At 51.5% G+C, this 20,154-nt stretch overlaps 2 protein-coding genes and 1 pseudogene across 2 annotated transcripts; 2 read left to right on the top strand and 1 right to left on the bottom strand.

Annotated features, from left to right (window-relative positions):
* The first annotated feature begins 2,336 nt into the window (after positions 1 to 2,336).
* On the top strand, positions 2,337 to 3,014 carry LOC103017250 (GTP-binding nuclear protein Ran-like; annotated as a pseudogene).
* Positions 3,015 to 9,047: 6,033 nt separating this feature from the next.
* AQP3 (aquaporin 3 (Gill blood group)) lies at positions 9,048 to 14,640 on the bottom strand. The gene is made up of 6 exons (XM_007176863.2): positions 14,495 to 14,640; positions 11,446 to 11,572; positions 10,947 to 11,084; positions 10,504 to 10,622; positions 10,017 to 10,234; positions 9,048 to 9,930 (listed from the first exon to the last, which is right to left on the bottom strand). The coding sequence occupies exons 1-6, from the start codon at positions 14,600 to 14,602 to the stop codon at positions 9,762 to 9,764; spliced, it is 879 nt and encodes a 292-aa protein (XP_007176925.2). The 5' UTR covers positions 14,603 to 14,640; the 3' UTR covers positions 9,048 to 9,761.
* Positions 14,641 to 15,635: 995 nt separating this feature from the next.
* LOC130708329 (double homeobox protein A-like) lies at positions 15,636 to 19,470 on the top strand. Its single transcript, XM_057547719.1, has 2 exons — positions 15,636 to 15,688; positions 18,922 to 19,470. The coding sequence occupies exons 1-2, from the start codon at positions 15,674 to 15,676 to the stop codon at positions 19,468 to 19,470; spliced, it is 564 nt and encodes a 187-aa protein (XP_057403702.1). The 5' UTR covers positions 15,636 to 15,673.
* The last annotated feature ends 684 nt before the right edge of the window (positions 19,471 to 20,154 follow it).

The raw sequence follows: 20,154 nt of genomic DNA, 5'->3' as shown, positions 1-20,154 counted from the left end.
GGGATTTTTGCTTCTGTCTTCAGCCACCCTGGGATCAACCTTCTCCCTCTAAACCCCTAATGCATCACTGCAACCATTCTCAACCTCTACCAGATCCCCAGAGCCCCACGAAATGGTGGGGTGCCTACCTCTCCGTTTCTCAGGAACCTGAGTTTTCTGGAGAAGAGCCAGGATGGGAATGGGGCTCTGGTTTCATCTCCCCTGACTCCAGTCTTCCTAGGGAAAGTTGGTTCCACTTGAGTTGGAGGGATTGAGGCTAAACAACCAGGCTGACAAAGGTCCCATGGAAGCGCCAAGCAGCCTGGAGCTGGAGGAGATAGCCTTGGACAGTCAGGTATCTCTCTCCAAGCCTGGCTTCACACTTTCTCTCCTCACAGTACACTGGGAGCTCACAAGGAAGGAAGCATGACAGTGATAGTATTATTATTATTTGATATTCTACAGCACTCACTGCTACATCTGGCATTGTTCCATACACGTGTTAACTCATTCAATCCTCACCTTGTGCAACTTAATGAGGTAAGTAGAACTATCTATTATCCCCATTTTACAGATGAAGAAACTAAAGAGTAGAGAGGTGGAACCTGTCAGGAATCCAGCAGGAACAGTATATTGTCAGAGGGCTTCACTGAAGAGAGTTTAGGAAGGGACTATTTACAGAGGCGGGGCAGGGTCAAGGGATGGCCCAAGCACTAACAGTGGGCAGCCATTCCGTCCTCAGCCAGAGGAGGCGAGAGGAGAGAGCAGTGTTACTGGATGCAGTGAAAGTCCTGGAAAAGGCGTGAGTACCCAGACTTTCTTCCCGACCCCCTCACACCTGCCCTGCCTTCTGATTTCCTAGCTGTGCCTCCCACTTACCAAACCCACCTGGAAGCCAGAGGGCAAGAGGGCCCAGGTGACGCAGCCCACAGGTGTCAACCTCCCTGGGCACAGAGCAGGCGGAGATTGGATCTGGAGGAAATGAGACCACACGCCCAAGGGCCCATGTCTGGGAAGTGCTTGTTTGGAACACAGGTGATCTGGCCCGGGCGCCCTGCTCCCTGAGATGTTGCAAAGTGCTGCCTGGGAAAGGGGTTCAGGGCAACCAGGTTGGGGACAGTAAGCTGAGTTCTAATCCAGGCTTTGCTGCACTGCTCTGTGACCCTGAGTGAGACTCTGGGCCTCAGTTTCCCCTTTATGCAAGGTGGGTGCCTCTCTGGGACAGCCACAATGCCCAGACCAGGCAGAGTCTCTGTTCCCACTGCCATCCTCCTTCTTACCGCAAATAAGCCTGGCACCAAAGGCCAAGGCCCCAGGTGTGGAGACACTGAGTGCCTGAGGAGGCCAACCCCAGCTGCTGGGCGGACACACCCACTCCTCTGCCTGCTTAGGACTCAGACGTTCTACTCAGTGTTCCAAGGTGAGCCCCTTGAGGGCCCCAGTGCCTCCTTCTGATTTAAAAAAATTTTTATAGTTTAGTTTTTATTTTATTTTTTTAATTGAAGTATAGTTGATGTACATTATATAAGTTACAGGTATACAGTATAGTAATTCACAATTCTTAAAGGTTATACTCCATTTATAGTTACTATAAAATATTGGCTATATTCCCTGTGCTTTTTTTTTTTAATTAATTAATTAATTAATTTTTTAATATTTATTTTTGGCTGTGTTGGGTCTTTGTTTCTGTGCGAGGGCTTTCTCTAGTTGCGGCAAGTGGGGACCACTCTTCATCGTGGTGCACGGGCCTCTCACTATCGCAACCTCTCTTGCTGCGGAGCACAGGCTCCAGACGCGCAGGCTCAGTAGTTGTGGCTCACGGGCCTAGTTGCTCCGCGGCATGTGGGATCTTCCCAGACCAGGGCTCGAACCTGTGTTCCCTGCATCGGCAGGCAGATTCTCAACAACTGCGCCACCAGGGAAGCCCTCCCTGTGCTTTTTTTGTGTGGTTTTTTTTGTTTGTTTGTTTTGGCCACGCCATGCAGTAGGTGGGATCTTAGTTCCCCCACCAGAGATCAAACCCGTGCTCCCTGCATTGGGAGGGTGAAGTCTTAACTACTGGACCACCAGGGAAGTCCCTCCTTGGTTTGTATGATATATCCTTGTAGCTTATTTTATATATAATGGTTTGTACCTCTTAATCCCCTACCCCTATATTACCCCTCCCCCACCTTCCATCTCCCATCTGGTAACCACCAGTTTGTTCTCTGTATCTATGAGTCTGTTTCTTTTTTGTTATATTCACTAGTTTGTTATATTTTTTAGATTCCACGTATAAATGATATCATACAGGCTTCTGCCATCTTTCCAGCCCTCAGTCAGACAGGCGCGGAGACGCTTCTAGAACTAACATCACGATGGCTGCCCAAGGAGAACCCCAAGTTCAGTTCAAACTTGTATTGGTTGGTGATGGTGGTACTGGAAAAACTACATTTGTGAAACGTCATCTGGTGAATTTGAGAAGAAGTATGTAGCTACCTTGGGTGTTGAGGTCCATCGCCTTGTGTTCCACACCAACAGAGGACCTATTAAGTTCAATGTATGGGATGCAGCTGGTCAGGAGAAATTTGGTGGACTGGGAGATGGCTATTATATCCAAGCTCAAATGTGCCATTACAATGTTTGATGTAACATCGAGAGTTACTTACAAGAACGTGCCTAACTGGCATAGAGATCTGGTACCAGTGTGTGAGAACATCCCCATGATGTTGGGTGGCAACAAAGTGGGTATTAAGGACAGAAAGGTTAAGGCAAAGTCAATTGTCTTCCACCGAAAGAAGAATCTTCAGTACTATGACATTTCTGCCAAAAGTAACTACGACTTTGAAAAGCCCTTCCTCTGGCTTGCTAGAAAACTGGTGGGAGACCCTAACCTGGAGTTTGTCGCCATGCCAGCTCTTGCCCCGCCAGAGGTGGTCATGGACTCAGCGTTGGCAGTGCAGTACGAGCAGGATCTAGAGGTTGCTCAGACAACTGCCCTCCCAGATGGAGAGAAAGTGAAGCTGGACCCCAGTGTCAGAAGTCTAGTTTTATAAGCAACAGTCCGGTGATGTCAGTGGTGCAGCGTGTTTGCCACTTTACTATATAGCTAAGCAGAACATGTCCTTAATCTTTGGGATGCTGAAGGAGATGAATGGGCTTCGGAGTGAATGTGGCAGTTTAAAAAAATGCCTTCATTGTTTGGACCTGCTTATTTAGGTGTTTTGGAACACAGTTGTTTCCTCCTTGAGTTTCAAATATAAGACTGCTACAGTCACATCACACACACACACACAAAAAGTGATATCATACAGTATTTTTCTCTGTCTGACTTATTTCACTTAGCATAATACCCTCCAAGTCTATCCATTTTGTTGCAAAGGACAAATTTTCATTCTTTTTTATGGCTGAATAGTATTCCATTGTGTATATATTTATATATATATATATATACATATATGTAGTATACATATAGTATAAGTAGTATCCATTATATGTATATAATGGAATATTATTCAGCAGATGAATGGATTAAGATTAACAGATGAATGGATAATATATATACCACATCTTAATCCATTCATCTGTTGATGGACATTTAGGTTGTTTCCATATCTTTTTCCATATCAATTGTAAACAATGCTACTATGAATATTGGAGTGCGTGTATCTTTTAGAATTAGTGTTTTTGGTTTTTTCAGATATATACCCAGGAGTGGTATTTCTGGGTCATATAATAGTTCTATTTTTAGTTTTTTGAGATACTGTTTCCACAGTGGCTGCACCAATTTATATTCCCACCAACAGTGTATGAGCGTTCCCTTTCTTTTTGGAAAAAACATTTATTTATTTATTTATTTAGGCTGTGCCGGGTCTCAGTTGCAGCATGCGGGATATTTAGTTGCAGCATGCGAATTCTTAGTTGTGGCATGCACGTGGGATCTAGTTCCCTGACCAGGGATTGAACCCAGCCCACCCACTGCATTGGGAGCTCAGAGTCTTAGCCACTGGACCACCAGTCCCAAGGGTTCCCTTTTCTCCACATCCTCACCAATGTTTGTTACTTGTGTTGTTTTTGATGATAGCCATTCTGACAGGTATGAGGTGATAGCTCATTGTGGTTTTGATTTGCATTTCCCTGATGATTAGTGATGTTGAGCATCTTTTCACGTGCTGCTTGGCCATCTGCATGTTCTCTTTGGAGAAATGTCTATCCAAGTCTTCTACCCATGTTTTAATCCGGTTGTTTATTTTTTTTTTTAATTATTATTTATTATTTATTTATTATGTTTATTTTTGGCTGTGTTGGGTCTTCGTTTTTGTGTGAGGGCTTTCTCCAGTTGCGGCGAGTGGGGGCCACTCTTCATCGCGGTGTGCGGGCCTGTCACTATCGTGGCCTCTCTTGTTGCGGAGCAGAGGCTCCAGACGCTCAGGCTCAGTAGTTGTGGCTCACGGGCCCAGTTGCTCCGCGGCATGTGGGATCTTCCCAGACCAGGGCTCGAACCCGTGTCCCCTGCATTGGCAGGCAGATTCTCAACCACTGCGCCACCAGGGAAGCCCAGGTTGTTTATTTTTTTGATGTTGAGTTTTATGAGCTGTTTATATATGTTGGGTATTAACTCCTTATCAGTCATATCATTTGCAAATATTTTCTCCCATTCAGTAGGTGTCTTTTCGTTTTGTCAGTGGTTTCCTTTGCTGTGCAAAAGCTTTTAAGTTTAATTAGGTCCCATTTGCTTATTTTTGTTTTATTTCCTTTGCTTTAGGAGACTGATCCCAAAAAAATATTGCTACTATTTATGCCAAAGAGTGTTCTGCCTGTTTTCCTCTAGGAGTTTTACGGTCTCTGGTCTTTTTTTTTTTTTTTTTTTTTGGCTGTGTTGGGTCTCCGTTGCTGCACGCGGGCTTCCTCTAGTTGCAGCAAGCAGGAGCTACTTTTCATTGCGGTGCTCAGGCTTCTCATTGCGGTGGCTTCTCTTATTGCGGAGCATGGGCTCTAGGCACGTGGGCTTCAGTAGTTGTGGCATGTGGACTCAGTAGTTGTGGCTCACAGGCTTAGCTGCTCCACAGCATGTGAGATCTTCCTGGACCAGGGCTTGAACCCATGTCCCCTCCATTGGCAGGCGGATTCTTAACCACTGCACCACCAGGGAAACCCACAGTCTCTGGTCTTACATTTAGGTCTTAATCCATTTTTAGTTTATTTTTGTATATAGTGTTAGAGAATGTTCTAATTTCATTAGTTTACATGTAGTTGTCCAGTTTTCCCAGCACCACTTATTGAAGAGACTGTCTTTTCTCCATTGTATATTCTTGCCTCCTTTGTCATAGATTAATTGACAAAAAGTGCATGAGTTTATTTTTGGGCTCTCTAGTCTGTTCCATCGATCTATGTGTCTCTTTTTGTGCCAGTACCATAGTGTTTTGATTACTGTAGCTTTGTAGTATAGTCTGAAAGTCAGGTGGGACGTGATTCCTCCAACTCTGTTCTTCTTTCTCAAAATTGTTTTGGCTACTCAGGGTCCATACAAATTTTAAGATTATTTGTTCTAGTTCTGTGAAAAATATCCTTGGTATTTTGATAGGGATTGCACTGAATCTGTAGATGGCCTCAGGTAGTATAGCCATTTTAACAATATTAATTCTTCCAGTCCAAGAACATGGTATATCTTTCTACCTGTTTGTGCTGTCTTCAATTTCTTTCATCAGTGTCTTATAGTTTTCCAAGTACAGGTCTTTTCCCTCCTTAGGTACGCTTTTTCCTAGGTATCTTGTTCTTTTTGATGCGATGGTAAATAGGATTGTTTCCTTAGTTTCTCTTTCTGTTAGTTCATTGTTAGTCTATAGAAATGCAACAGATTCTGTATATTAATTTTGTGTCCTGCAACTTTACCAAATTCATTGATGAATGAATTGATGAATTTGGTAAAGTTGCAGGTGAAGGAGGCTCCCCACCTGACTTTCTCCTTCCTTTGCACTGCCAGCATTCCCAGATGCACAACTCAGTGTTCCCACCTCAGGACAGGCTCCCTTCTCCCAATGAAGAGGCCAGTACCTTCACAGACCCTCCTGTGGGGGACCAAGGGTGTCTCTGGCCTCTGGGGTCTCTGTACAGGGTGGAGTAGTCCCTCTTCTCCCCTTCTCACCCCACCCAATTCTACCACACCCACGCTTCCCCAAGCCTGGGGGGGCCCCACCCAGGCTTTTAGACAAACAAAATCAAGAGGAAAGAGTTAGCAAGAAGGAGAGAGCTCATTATGAGGAATTAAGGAGGAAGTATGCCCTGGGGTAAGATGAGCGGGACTGGTCACTCAGTCTCTCTTAGGTACTTAGGTACATGAGATGTTCACTTAGAAGTACACATAGAAAGACCCAGACACAAAGAGTCAGGCAGGGACAGAGACACAGAAAGAGACAGAGACATGGTCAGCCAGGGGCACAGACCCAGAGCCATACCAGACAGACTGAGAGGAAGATAGTTTCACCCAGCAGCACTGAGAGGTGCACAGCTGCATGTGCGCACACACAAGCAGGCACACAAGGAAATGGAAACCAAGCTCAGGTTTCAGGGAGGTGGAGTTCAATGCAAGCAAGTCAGAGCTTTAAGGAACCATGAGCTCCTCCAAAGATAGCTGTTGAGAGGACTAGCTCAGGAAGAAGGGACAGAGATGAGATGTGGGATCTTGATTCTCTAAGTCCACCCTGGAAAACGGATTAAGCTACTTTCCTGAAGGAGATGAAGAGGTTTCTTTCTAGAACTTGCTATCAGACAGAACTGCTGGTAGGAGGCATATCTTAGAAGGGAGTAGGGGAGGTGGGAAGCCTCGCTCCTGCCCCCAGGGGTCATGCTGCTACTTGGCTTCTGTCACTGGGCGGCCAGGCCTTCCTCTTCCTCACTTGGTCTGACCTTCCATCCATCGTGTTCCCTAGGCTGCATGCTCCTCTGCTCTCTACACCCGTGGTGGGCCCCTCTTGTGTCTCCCTTCTATTCCTCCCAGAACCCTCCTCAAGTTAGGGCACGGCAAGCCATCACGCCGTTCTTCCTCCCCCCTCTCAGGAACTTCAGATTCGTGGAAGGAATCTGAGGCGGAAGAGGATATTAAATTCAATGACCTTTAAAAAACAGCCTTTAGATCTCTCCACCACCACCATCCCCCCTCCCCTGTTCTGCAGAAAAAAATCATTTTTTTGACATTTATTGACTATTATCTTCCATTACCTCCTCCTCTCAATGTTTCCCAATTCACGGATGAGGAAACTGAGGTTCAGGGAAAGAAAATGACCACCCCAGTATCACACAGCTAGAGAGAGGCCAAGCTGGGCTTGGAATCCAGGTCTGACTACTTGTTCACCACTGGGCCAGAAGCCCTCCCACCACCCCCTGGGCTGACTGGTCAGGGTCAACTGCAGGATTTGAGAGTAAGAGAAGACAAAGGGCATGGGGCATGCTGGGGAGGATAGCAGAGTGAGGGTACCCAAAGCGGGACAGGTGTGGCTGCAGTGAAACTCTGAAGCACGCATTCTCCTCCCTTGGTTTGCCCTTTCTCCCCCCAGGGCCTGAGAAGGGGACACTCCCTCTGGCTCAGGTCCCTTCAACATTCCAGACACGCCTCTTGGGAGCTGGGGACGAGTGGGTGGAGACCTGAGATGGAACTGCCTTCCCCCAGCCCCACCCGCCCAGGGTCCAGGCTGTGCGACCATGCATTTACCACCCACCCACTCTGGGCCATCGTCTCTGGGGAGCAAGAGTTGGCTTATCCTCTAAAAACCACAGTTCTCCTCCAGACCCAGGCATCCCAACGTGGTTAACTCTGCAGGAGAGCTTGGGTTGGGGCTGCCTTCCCGTTTATTCCCAGTGAAATTTGAGGAGGATTCGGTAAGGAAGGAGAAGGAGGTGGGAAGGGGCACGTGATCTCCCAACAGAGCTTCCCAGGCTTCAGTCAGGGCACCAGAGTCAGTCCAATCCCAGATCCCAGCCTTAAAGGACACAGGGGTGCCTCAGACTGAAGAACTGAAGAACTGAAGCACAGGAGGCACGAATGAATGCAGCTGTGGTCTCTGGGTTCAGACAACTGACTGTAGAGATGGTGAAAGAATGGGTAAGGGCAGGGATGACTTCCTGGAGGAGGTGATGGAGCAGATCAGGAGGATTTCAGTGAGTGGGCAGTGAGGTAGGAAGGCACAGGAGCACACAAAGTATTCTGGGGTGGATGGAGCACTGTGAGGGGAGGTGTAGGGACCAGGGCCAGGTCCTGGAGGGCCTGACTGCAGGATGGAGGGATTTGAATTGTCTCTGGGTAGCGGGGAGAGCCGTAGAAAGAGGCACACTTTCAGCAGGCGTTTTCAGAAAGATCCCTCTGGTTGCTGTGTGGACTGACCGGGGCAAACTGGAGTCAGAGAGGCTGCTCAGGGGGCCGTGGCCAAGGTCTAGTTGAAGGTGATAGAGCCCAAACAGCTGCGAGGTGTAGAAGGCAATAACAGGTTCCCGGTCTGATTGGTCTCTTCCAGCAACAGGGAGCTCACTATTTCTTGGGTAGCAGTCCTGTCCTTTGGGCAGCTCTGCCTGGGAGAAAGTTCTTCCCTAGGCCAGGCTTCAGCCTGCCTTCCTGGGGTAGTGGGTAGGTGCAGGGGTTGGGAAGATGTGATTCATTGTACCGGGGGCTCCCAGGAAGATGGAAGCTTGGGGGAAAGTGTGGGACGCCGAGTTCAAGCTGAGCTGAGGGAGCTCTCTGACCTCTCTGTGTGACTGACCCCTGCCCCTAGGGCAGGTTTGAGTACTACCCTCAGGGTGCTCTGGCTATCTGTGGCCAAAGTCAGCGAAGCTCTTTAGCTGGTGCCAGAAAAACAGCAGAGCAAGCAGAGAGATATTTACACAATTGGCATATGTTTTATTATTTTTTTTATAAAAGGCAAAAGAGTACATGCGTTGAGGATTAAAGGAGTGAAGAAAAAAAAAAAAGAAATGAAGAGCCTATTTAGAGTCTCCCAACCCCCATCCCTAAAACTGTAACATCTTTTATACACACACACACACACACACACACACACACACACACACATATATATATATATATATATATATATATATATATATATACACTTCTTTTTTTCTTTTTTTAAAGAGCAAATGTGAAACTTATGACCTGGACTTCACCCCACCCGCCTCATGCCTCCATTGTGACAGAAACACATCACTCTGCTCTTACTTATGTATGAATAGCCAGAGCTCCTCATCTGGGCTGTGGTCCCCTCCTCCTAGCCCTACTCATATTCCCACCCTACCTCTCCCAAAGCCTATAGAAGCCCCTTATGTAGAAAAAACAGCAGACACACACATACTAAGAAACACATGTACCTGGACCCTCCTCCACAGGGAGCCCCTGAAACATGCAGACCCCTGGTGCTTTCGTCACTCATAGATGGACACGACACCGTCCCTCCCTCCGGGCCTCCCCCGCACGCCCACAGATAGAATCCTTTCCACTTGGTCCTTTGCCCTGAATATCTGGAAAACTACACACACGCACATGCACACATCTGCTGCCCATTCTCTCTCTTTGGGAGACAAAGGACTAGATTGGCCCTACTCCCTGTGCCACCAGCTTCCAGGCAGTGGCCAGCGGTCCTGTTGGGTCCTATTTCCTTCAGGATGGAAAATCCTGAAGGGGGCTGTCTAGAGGGGCGGTGGTAGACAAGGAGCTTCTTAGCCTGGGAGCGGGGTCATGAAGAGGGCTTCTAGGAAGCAGCCCCTGCACAGTCAAAGGATGCTCATGAGAGGGGGTGGGCGGGAGGCCCCCTGCCCATTCATATCTGCCCCTTGTGCTTCACGTGGGACAGCTTCACATTCTCCTCATCGGTGGAGGGTGGAGGCGGTTCCAGGTGGCAGCCGATCATGAGCTGATACACGAGGACACCCGCAATGGAACCCAGGAGCGGGGAGACAATGGGCACCCACCACCAGTGGCGGCCGGTCCTGGGGGCAGACAGATGTGGTCAGGGACGCGTGGGGCAGGGCAGAGGGGAGATGGGCTGGCACACGCTGGCGGGGACTGCACTCACGTGAAGACTTCCGAGCCCCAGCCGGCAATGGCTGTGAAAAGGCGAGGGCCGAAGTCCCGGGCGGGGTTGACGGCATAGCCAGAGTTGAAGCCCATGGAGGTGCCGATGACCAGGACCACCAGGCCCACAGTGAAGGCCTCCAGGCCACGCGGGACAGGGTTATTGTAGGGGTCCACAATGGCCAGCACACACACGATGAGGGAGGCTGTGCCAATGAACTGGGGAGTGGGGAGAACAGGGTGAGAAGAGCCCCCATCCACCTTCCGGCCCCTCCTTCCATCGTCTAACTTCCCTCCACTCTCAGAGTCTTGGCATCTCCCGTGCTCTGCTCTCCAGAGCAGTGGTGCTAAGACTTTTGCTGGTTAAATTTGCAGACTCCTAGGAATCTGCTCTAGACGAGGAGTCCTGTCCCCCAGCCAGCCCATGAGCAACCCGAGGCAGCCTGGTCCTCCTCCCCGAGTTCCCCTCACTCACCCCCAGCCCGTACCTGGTCGAAGAAGCCATTGACCATGTCCAAATGTCCAGAGGGGTAGGTGGCAAAGATGCCGGCTGTGCCATTGGGGCCCGAAACTATAAGCTGGTTGTTGGCGAAGGCCCAGATTGCATCTGGTCACAGATTAGATACCAAGTGGGTGAGGGCAGAGGCCTGAGCCCCATCTCCCCTCTCAGGCTGGGCCCACCCTCCCAAGGGTCACAGGTGAGTGTAATCGCTGCTTTATTACCCTGGAGTCGGGGGTGGGAAAGTGGAGGGGTGGAGGGCCTGACTCCATTGTTGCCCGACTCATTTCTTTCCCCTCATGACCCCCTCCTGGGGCCTGTGCGTGAATGAGTCATAAGCCTGGGGCCTGGGCAGGCCCCAGCTATCTGTCATCGAAAGGCCTGGTGCCAGAGGGAGGGGGTAGTGGAGGAAGGCAGGGTGGGAAGGCTCACCATAATACAGCCCAAAAACAATCCCGGCACCCAGGAAGGCTCCCAGAGTCTGAGCCATGGCGTAGATGGGCAGCTTGATCCAGGGCTCACGCGCCAGGAAGCACATAGCAAAGGTCACGGCAGGGTTCAGGTGCGCCCCTGGGCAGAGGGGAGATGGAACCTATTAGCCCCCGCCTGCCACAGTGGGGAGGCCAGGACTCCCCCACCCCATACTCCCCCTCTCTGGCCCTGGTGAGCAGGGATGCAGAGAAGGGTTTCTTGTACAGAATGGTGTGTTGGACTATGTAACAGACCAACTCGACTAATCTCTGATTCCAAGGTGAGAGTTGAAATTTCCAAGTATCAAGTTCCTTCACCACTCTTCTCTTCCAAGGACCCAAAGCTAAGGCCTGGCTATGCCCTGTTCTGAGACGACCTCCGCTCCCACCCTATTCTCCAGCGGGACACCTTGTGGGAATGCTGTGGAGGGGTGATGGCTGAGGGTGGGGTAAGGCCTTACCAGAGACCTGGCCAGCGATAAGGATGCCTAGGGTGACGGCGAAGCCAAAGGCCAGGTTGATGGTGAGGAAACCACCGTGGGTGCCCCGGCTGAGCACGACCTGGGCCACAGAGCCACAGCCAAACAGCTGTGTCAGGAAACAGAACAAAGCAGGGAGGGTGAGGACCAGTGAGTCTCACTCCAGAGGGCAGGGATGAAGCCAACAACCTCCCCCTGCCTTCATGGGGAGGACGGGAGGGTGAGAAGCCCTTTCCTGGAATCGAACCCCTCCTCCTCCTGCTGAAATTATACCCTGCAGAAGAAGCAGACATGCCCTCTTAGCCCCAATGTCCCAACTCTACTAATAACAGAGTCCAATGGAAGGCACTGGAAGCAAAGTTTGCAACTTCGAGCCCAGAAGATGGCTGAACCATCTCCACTGATTTTTCTTGACTCTCAGTAGGAGTGGGTGGAAGGGGACACTCTCACCTGAGCAGTTCCTCCCCCAGCCCTTCAGGCCTGGTCCATAGGGGTGGGAAGGCTCTCACTCATCCCCCACCTGCAATTGCCTCCCTCTCTGCCCCAAAGAAGAGCTGAGGGGGGGAGGGCGCAAAGAAAGGGAGGAAGCCAGAAGTTAGTTTGAGTCCATTTCTCCTGAATCTGGGGTGTCAGAGCTCCTGCCTCTCCCTGTTCTCCCTCTCAGGATCTTCAGCCTCCTTGACCTGTTCCTGACCCAGAGCCTCCCCTCTCCACTCGCCCTGACCTCCCTGCCCTCCGAGGTCCAGGTTCCCCACTCAGATTTGGAGGTCCTAAAGACAGCCATCTGTCTAGTCTCACTAGCCGTAGTCCAGGATCCCCAGAGCAGTGGAAGTGGGGAGATTGGTTCTAAGCTTTCTGCCGGAAATTAGGGGGGGTGGGATTCAAGAGGACTAAAATCCCTGATGTCCTGCAAGTACAGAATGTGCTATTTGTCGGTTCCCCTTGTTCAAATGTAAAAATGTTTCTGTACTAGCTCCTCTGTGAAGAGCCATTGCCCTGAGCCCCCAAAGTGTCCCCCAAAGCTGCTCCAGCCCTGCCCCAGCTCTCCTCTCCCACCTCTCCATAACTAATGTTTGTATGCCTATCCAGCAGAAATTTTCCAAAACCTGCGCTAAGGGCCCTCGTCCCTTCTAAAGGGTCAGTGTCCTGCTGTACTGGGTGGTGAAGCATTTTGATTATCATCCTTCACGAGGACCAAGAGATAGTGGGGAAGCCAGCAGCAGTGATGCAGGGCAAAGGTGTGCAGGCAGGTGAGAGCAAAGGTCAGAGAGTGTAAGTTTGTATGTGTGTTGGAACAGGCACGTGAGGGTCTGGGGCACCCTGCCCGGCTTGGCCAGCCCTGGCCTCAGCTCCTTGCCTGCCTGAGGCCCAAACCTGGCTCCATCCCAGGAGGCCATGGAGGGAGAAGCTGTCAGAGCCAGTTCCACCACCTTGAGACTAATCTTCCTCTTCCTCCGGGCTCCTTCTCCCTCTCCTCACCTTACTAGGTGCCTCAGAGAAAGCGGCTTCCCTCGCCCGAAAGCCAGCCTTGATTCTGCCACTGCAGGCTCTCGGTCCCCAACCCACAGAGGTATGCAGGTAAGCCCTCACCGACCACTTGGGCATCTCCCGGGACTGGCCTCTCCTCTTCGGGCACTGATACAAAATGCTTCTCAGCCACCTGAGCCTGAAAGCCTTCACAGACATAACACCCTCCTTCTGTGGTCAGGGAGAAGCCAAATGATCCTGGGGCTCAGCGGGAGGCCTGACTGCTCCTTTGGGGGAAGGCAAACTGAGACTAGGGAGGAGATAGGGAGGCTCCTCTGTGAAGGGAAGACAACTTGCTCTGTCCTGGCTGCTCTCAAACAGGGGGCTGCACTAAAAATCAGACAGGGACGGGGGGACACAAGGCTCGGGGGCAGGAGCTGGTTTCCCCGTTTCCTGTTCCTGGAAGCCAGAGGTGAGTCCAGCTTTCCTCTCCCTGTAGAATCTGCTCCACCACCACCACCCATTTGGCGTGGGCCATCCAGCCCTACTTGCCCCTAGTTAATCTTGTTAGTCCGCAGGGGGCCGGCTGGTCTATGTTACCTAGGGCTGGAACTGGGACACGGAGTACCCCATTCCCTGCAACGGAGCAAATGAACCCAGACGTAACCCAGAAGGAAACGGGTGTAACCACAAGAGTGGCCGAAAATCTGAGAGTAACTGGGACAGGAAATGGAGCCCATAACTGGTGTGTCTGCCACACCCAAGAAGTGCAGAGTCACCCAGGAACAACCCAGACCCAAACTGGCATAGCCAGGGAATAACTGGGACTGGGGAGTAACCCAGGCAGGGAAGCGTCCCCCTCAGAGAACCTGTACAGTAACTCAGGCCCCGGGCAGTAACTCAGAGTGCTTCTGCATGGAAGCTGACAGCATCTTTCTGGGAGTTATTCAGCACTAGGGGAGGAACTTTAGTGACACCACGTCCTTTGTGCCTGGGGCACAGCTGCCTTCCACAGCCTCCTATCTTCAGGATCCTCCTTCCTTCCCGCTTGCTGTTTGCTGTGTAGCCTCCGCCCTCTGCCCCAACCTGTGGCAAACTGTCCTTACGGCAGGGCAACTTTTGGACTTTCTGAGGCTTAATTATTCATTAGGGGCCAGGCATCCAAGACCCAAATAACCCAAGAGGGGCCCATTTGCCACTGCCTCCACTGCCTCTCAGGGCTGGGACTCTAGGAACCTGGGGAGCTGTGGAAGCCAGAAAGGCTGGAGGTCCCAGACTGCACAGGTGACTGCTGTCCCCAGCCTGTGGGCTGGGTCACTGGTGAGAGGGTAAAGGATCAGAGCTGTCACTGGGGCATAACAGCTGTCATTCTGGCAAGAGTCGGAGCTGTCAGTCACTGAGGGGGTTAGCGCTATGGGCGAAGAGTGCTCCGGAAGGGGTCAAGTTGGGGGCGAGGGATCAGAGCTGGGAGAGGGGTCAAGGCTGTCTTAAAAAACACAGACCCTCCGGTGAACAGAGGCACTGGGGAGTGTGGGTCTGGAGAGAGGCTTCTCTCTCCACTCACCACGAGGATGAGGGTCCCCAGGCACTCAGCCAGCGCCTGGCGAAGCAGCCGGTAGCGGATGTGGAGCATCTCCCCGCAGCGGGACACCAGCTCCTTCTGTCGACCCATGGCTGGGGCAGGCGGTGGTGCTGGCGGGCGGGCGGGCGGCGGACGCAGCAGCAGTGGCCGTCAGCGCCGAGTGGCGCCCTTTATAGGAGCCGGAGGCACGCGCCCCGCCCGCCGGCAACGCCGCCCGCCGAGCCGGGTGCCGGCCTCGGGAGTGGGCGGCCACCCCGCACTGCTCGCCTAGGGAGGCTGGAGGGGACGCTGGGTTGGGGGAACGCTGATAAGGAAGGTAGGGGTGTGTGGTGTGAGGAGCCTTTAGGGCTGGTGTTGGCCCGGGGAGGAGGTGTCTGGGGGCTGAGACCAGACTGCGGGATTGTGGAGTCTGAGAGCCGATGGTGGGGTGTAGGCACGTGCAGGACGGGGGCTCAAGGGGGGAAAAGGAGCCGTCAAAGAGACCTCCTTGGGCCACTCGCGGTGAGCCTCGCGGCCATCCTTACCACGGTGGAGGGGAGAGGAGACATGTCAGAAAGGAAAGGAACTCTGCTTAATGCACTGTGGTGTCCTAAGTGGGAGGGAAATCCAAGAGGGAGGGGATAGATATATGTATAGGTATGGCTGATTCATTTTGCTGTGCAGTAGAAGCTAATACAGCATTGTAAAGCAACTATACTCCAATAAAAATCAGCTAATAAAAAAAATTTTTTTTTTTTTAAAGAGAGAGAGGAAAGGAACTAGCCCCAGCTCTACACGATGGCTGGACCTGGTGCGTCCTCAGTCAGCGGCCTGGAGGAAGGAGGCTGTGGGCCCCAAGGGAGAAGAGACCCTCTCAGAGTCCAGACCCAGGTGGACTCAGGAACACAGGTGCTGAGTTCCAGCCAGAGTACACCGGCCCTTGCTTCTTGTGCAGTTAGTACATGTCACATGTTGCATGTCTTGACCTGCTCCGTTCTCAGCTGTGTCCACACATGACATCTGTCCTATGTGCCTGATCACACTTTCTGGGCATTTTTCATGGCTTTGCTCATGCCTGTTGAACATGGCTGGGTTAACAGAGCTATCACATGTGTACCTGCGTGCATCTTGCACATGGCTCCAGAGGCTGAGCTGCAGTTGTCCTGGCATGCCACAGGCCACATGCTTGCCAGCAAGGTGAGTTCCAGCCGGTTTGTTTTTTGGTTTCTAATATTTATTTATTTGGCTGCACACGTGGGATCTAGTTCCCTGACTGGGGATCAAACCCCGGGCCCCCTGCATTGGGAGGGTGGAGTCTTAACCCCTGGACCACCAGGGAAGTCCCGAGTTCCAGCTGCTTTTAACCCTCTCCTCTCCCACTCTGGCTGATCCCTGGCCAGGGGCAAGTCTGTCCCTTTAAGAGATTAAGCTGGCTGAACTGTGGGTGTGTCAGTCCCATCTGAGGGGAGGCATGGGGCAACCCTGTTCCCTATGCTGCATCTGATAATTGGGAAACTGAGGTCTGGTAGCCTGGGCCTTACTCCCACAGGACTGGGAGCAAATATGCCCTCACCCCAGTATCTAAAGGCAGCTTTGCCAGGGAAGAGCACATTTTCCAAAGGGACGTAATCCAGGTGGGCTAAGGGCCCAGGGGACTTGTCCCTTGAGGAATGGCTGTCACAAATGAGGGCTCCAGAGGCGACTCATGTCCAAAGAGGGTTTGGCAACACACATAGGTAGATTCACAGGTGCACATGCAGGTGTGCACGCACACACACTACCCCCCGAGGCTGGCAGCCATACTTGCCTATAGACCCTGAGCTTTGTTCACGTGCTCCTGGGATCCCATTGCCCATGAGAGTGTAGCCATAGGCTCACATATATATATAATCCCCACACAAGAGGTCCCCCGTGACCCTTGGCCCAAGAAGAAGCACCGTACCCCCTGAACCCCATGGGCTAGGAGGGCCCAGGGTAAATCAGGGAGCCATCACTGAGTGCCTGCCGGAGGCCCCACTGCCCATCTGTGACTCAGGACAAAACCCTAGACTCCTGGTGCCAGAGCCCAGACTGTGGGAAAGGGGGAAAGCCCCCCACAAGGCTTCACTCTCTTCTCCCCACTCCCTGGTATGCTTCTCAGCCCCTCACTGCCCCAGGTGGGGCCGCACAGGGCAGGAAGTGGCAAAGTGGTTCCTCAACACTGAAAGAAAGTAGGGAACCCTACTTTCAGCCCACAGAACCCCATCCTCACTCCTGCCGGTCCTGGGCCTGCCAGCAGCCAAGCCTGGCCTGGAAACCAGAGAAAAACGGGGCAGCTCCACCATCAGCATGCAGAGCACACACCTCCCACCCCCGTCCCATATACACATGTGTTTGCACTCAGTTCACATAGGTGTTCACATGGGTTGCACCCTGAGGGGGCAGGTCATACACATAACTGTGGATCTGTGTATCTTGTAAGTAGCATCTATTTACACATGTGCATTTACATGTACTCACACATGTGCACATGTGTGTACGTGCTCACCTATAATCCTAGGGCTGCAGCTCACCATAGAGCATCTTTGCGACCTCCCACTTCCCCAGTGGATGCAGCGCCATGCTGAGGCACATGGCTTGGCAAGTGGAACGAGAGCCAGTTCCCAATGCCCCCTTACCCCAAATCAAGGTCCAACCTTCAAGACCATGACCCCATATACTCCCACCAAACTGGTTCTTATCTATAACTAGTGTGTACACACATGTTCATACATGTACACACCATGCATATTGGGATGGGTTAGGGTTGGAGCTGAGGAGGTATGGGTAGGGCTTCATGCTTCTTAGTGGGCCTGAAAGGACCCTGCCTGGAGGAGGGGGAAGGAGGCAATGCTTTCCAAGGGTCCCTTATTCCTGTCAGCCCTCCTCCGGTCATCTGGGAATAAGAGGGGCAGGGCCTGAGGATGCTTGTCCAGAAGCGCTGGGCTGGCTGGCCTGAGTTTGGGGGGCTGAAGCAGGACCTCATTGCACAACTGGATGCAGGTGTTGGCGTGAGGGGGCTCATTCTCATCGTAGTCAGTGTGAATGGCGCCCCCTGGAGCAAAAGATAGAAGGAAGCTCGGCTTCACAGGAAGAGCCTGAGCTTGGTGAGGCAGACCCTGACCCTGAGTCACGAGGCTTACCCAGCGCCATCTGGGCTCCCTCCTGTGCTTCGGGAAGGAAAGCCTGAGTACGGGCTGGAAGCCAGCCTGCCTGCCTGGGAGCTCCAGGACGAGGCACAAGTGGAGGCCCTACCTCCTCCCAACGCATCTTGAGCAAGGTCTGTGTCTCACCTGTGCAGGAGGGCTGAGGGCAGGAGGGCTGAGCCAGGAAGGGGACTGACAGCCGATCCACCCCGTGGGAGGCCGTGACTCCTTGAGGTCAGAGCTGGGGGAGTGGGTTCCCAGGCAAGGGAAGGGCTGAAGACGCAAGTGCCAGCCTGTTGGACCAGAGGGACTGGCTGGGGCCCTGTAAGGGGTAGTGGTGGCACGCCCTTCATTTCCTGCCCCCCAAACTCTTTTTGCCTGAATGCGAGCAGCTTGAACCAGCAGAGGAGGAGACATGGGCCTTGCTGTCAGCAAGTGGAGTGGAGAAGAGTGTAGACATAGAAAACAAGTCATACTACAGTCCCCCTGGCCTCCCTGAACCCCTAACCTCTTCCCGAGCATTGGAGTGGGATGGGGGAGGGGCTGACCAAAACAGACAGACATACATTTTTCAAGTTTATTTATTTATTTAAAATATTATTTATTTATTTATTTATTTAGGGCTGCATTGGGTCTTCGTTGCTGTGCACGGGCTTCTCATTGCAGTGACTTCTCTTGCTGCGGAGCACGGGCTCTAGGTGCATGGGCTTCAGTAGTTGCGGCTCGTAGGCTCTAGAGCACAGGCTCAGTAGTTGTGGCTCACGGGCTTAGTTGCTCCGTGGCATGTGGGATCTTCCCGGACCAGGGCTCGAACCCATGTCCCCTGCATTGGCAGGCGGATTCTTAACCACTGTGCCACAAGGGGAGTCCCCATTTTTCAAGTTTAGAAAGTACTTCCTGGGGCTTCCCTGGTGGCACAGTGGTTAAGAATCCTCCTGCCAATGCAGGGGACATGGGTTCGAGCCCTGGTCCGGGAAGATCCCACATGCCACGGAGCAACTAAGCCCGTGCGCCACAACTACTGAGCCTGCGCTCTAGAGCCTGCGAGCCACAACTACTGAGCCCGTGTGCCACAGCTACTGAAGCCTGTGTGCCTAGATCCTGTGCTTCGCAGCAAGAGAAGCCACCGCAATGAGAAGGAGCCCGCACACCACAACAAAGAGTAGCCCCCGCTCGCCGCAACTGGAGAAAGCCCACGTGCAGCAACAAAGACCCAAGGCAGCCAAAAATAAATAAATAAATTTAGCTCTCTTTTGGTGGAACCAGGCTTCGGAGCTCCCTTCCAAGATGGCCGAAGACAATTCTCCATACAAGGCCGTGGCCACAAAGTGTAGACGCAGCCGCACCAAATTCACAGAAGAGCAATTGAAAATCCTCATCAATGCATTCAACAAAAAACCTTACCCGGGTTATGCCGCCAAACAAAGACTTGCTTTGGAAGTCAACACTGAAGAATCTAGGATCCAGATCTGGTTTCAGAATCGAAGAGCTAGGCACAGGTTCCTGAAAAGACCTGAGAAGAACTTAGACTTAAGACAAGACCGAGTTTACCCTGAAGAGAATATTCAAGGTATGAGAGACAGACGATGTCGTACCAGCTACACTTCTTCCCAATTACAAACTCTCATGAATGCGTTCATGGAAAACCCTTATCCTGGGATTGATTCCAGAGAGCAACTTGCTGAAGATATTGGGGTTCCAGAGTCTAGAGTCCAGATTTGGTTTCAAAACCGAAGATCTAGACTCCGTATCCAGAAAAAAAGAGAACCTGAAGAAGCTTCAGCCCAAAGACAAAACCAGGGACAAGATCTCTGAGATGGGAGCATTCAAGGTTTACAGAATGGCACTCCCTAGTGACTGTTTTATTTCCCTGGAGCCAGAACAAGGTGAACAGAGAGACAAATTCAACATAAGCTTCTCCATCTTACACAATTCTGAGAACTCACCTCAAGGAAGTGGGAACAAACTGATCCTGGAATTGAAGATTAACTGTACTTAAAACAATCAAGATCATGCTGATCAGACCACCACGTGAACAATTTCAAGATGATTGTCAGGGCTTCCCTGGTGGCGCAGTGGTTGAGAATCTGCCTGCCAATGCAGGGGACACAGGTTCGAGCCCTGGTCTGGGAAGATCCCACATGCCGCGGAGCAACTAAGCCTGTGCACCACAGCTACTGAAGCACACGTGCCTAGAGCCCATGCTCCACAAGAGAAGCCACCCCAATGAGAAGCCCACTCACCACAACGAAGAATAGCCCCTGCGCGCAGCAACGAAGACCCAAATGCAGCCAAAAATAAGTAAATAAAAAAAAAACATGAAAAAAAAATTAAAAAAAATAAATAAATTTATATTAAAAAATAAGTAAATAAAATAAAAATAAATAAATTTATTTTTTTTAAATGTACTTCCTCCCATTTGTGAAACAACCCCCAGAAGTGGGTGTATACTTTACCCTTTCACAGATGATAAAACTAACAGTTGGAGAGAAGTCACTT

This window comes from Balaenoptera acutorostrata, chromosome 6 (genome assembly GCF_949987535.1).
Source record: "Balaenoptera acutorostrata chromosome 6, mBalAcu1.1, whole genome shotgun sequence".
In the NCBI taxonomy this organism is placed as follows: Eukaryota; Metazoa; Chordata; class Mammalia; order Artiodactyla; family Balaenopteridae; genus Balaenoptera; species Balaenoptera acutorostrata.
The sequence above is the reverse complement of the archived record's forward strand: the minus strand, read 5'-3'. Positions and strand labels throughout refer to the sequence as shown.

What these genes read in the sequence shown, in the direction of transcription:
- AQP3 (XM_007176863.2), bottom strand. Translation starts at nt 14,602, where the DNA reads ATGGGTCGACAGAAGGAGCTGGTGTCCCGCTGCGGGGAGATGCTCCAC. An exon ending in TGGGGACCCTCATCCTCGTG is followed by an intron (nt 11,573 to 14,494) that starts GTGAGTGGAGAG and finishes TTCCTGACACAG; the next exon opens with CTGTTTGGCTGTGGCTCTGT. An exon ending in TGGGGCTCGGAAGTCTTCAC is followed by an intron (nt 9,931 to 10,016) that starts GTGAGTGCAGTC and finishes GTCTGCCCCCAG; the next exon opens with GACCGGCCGCCACTGGTGGT.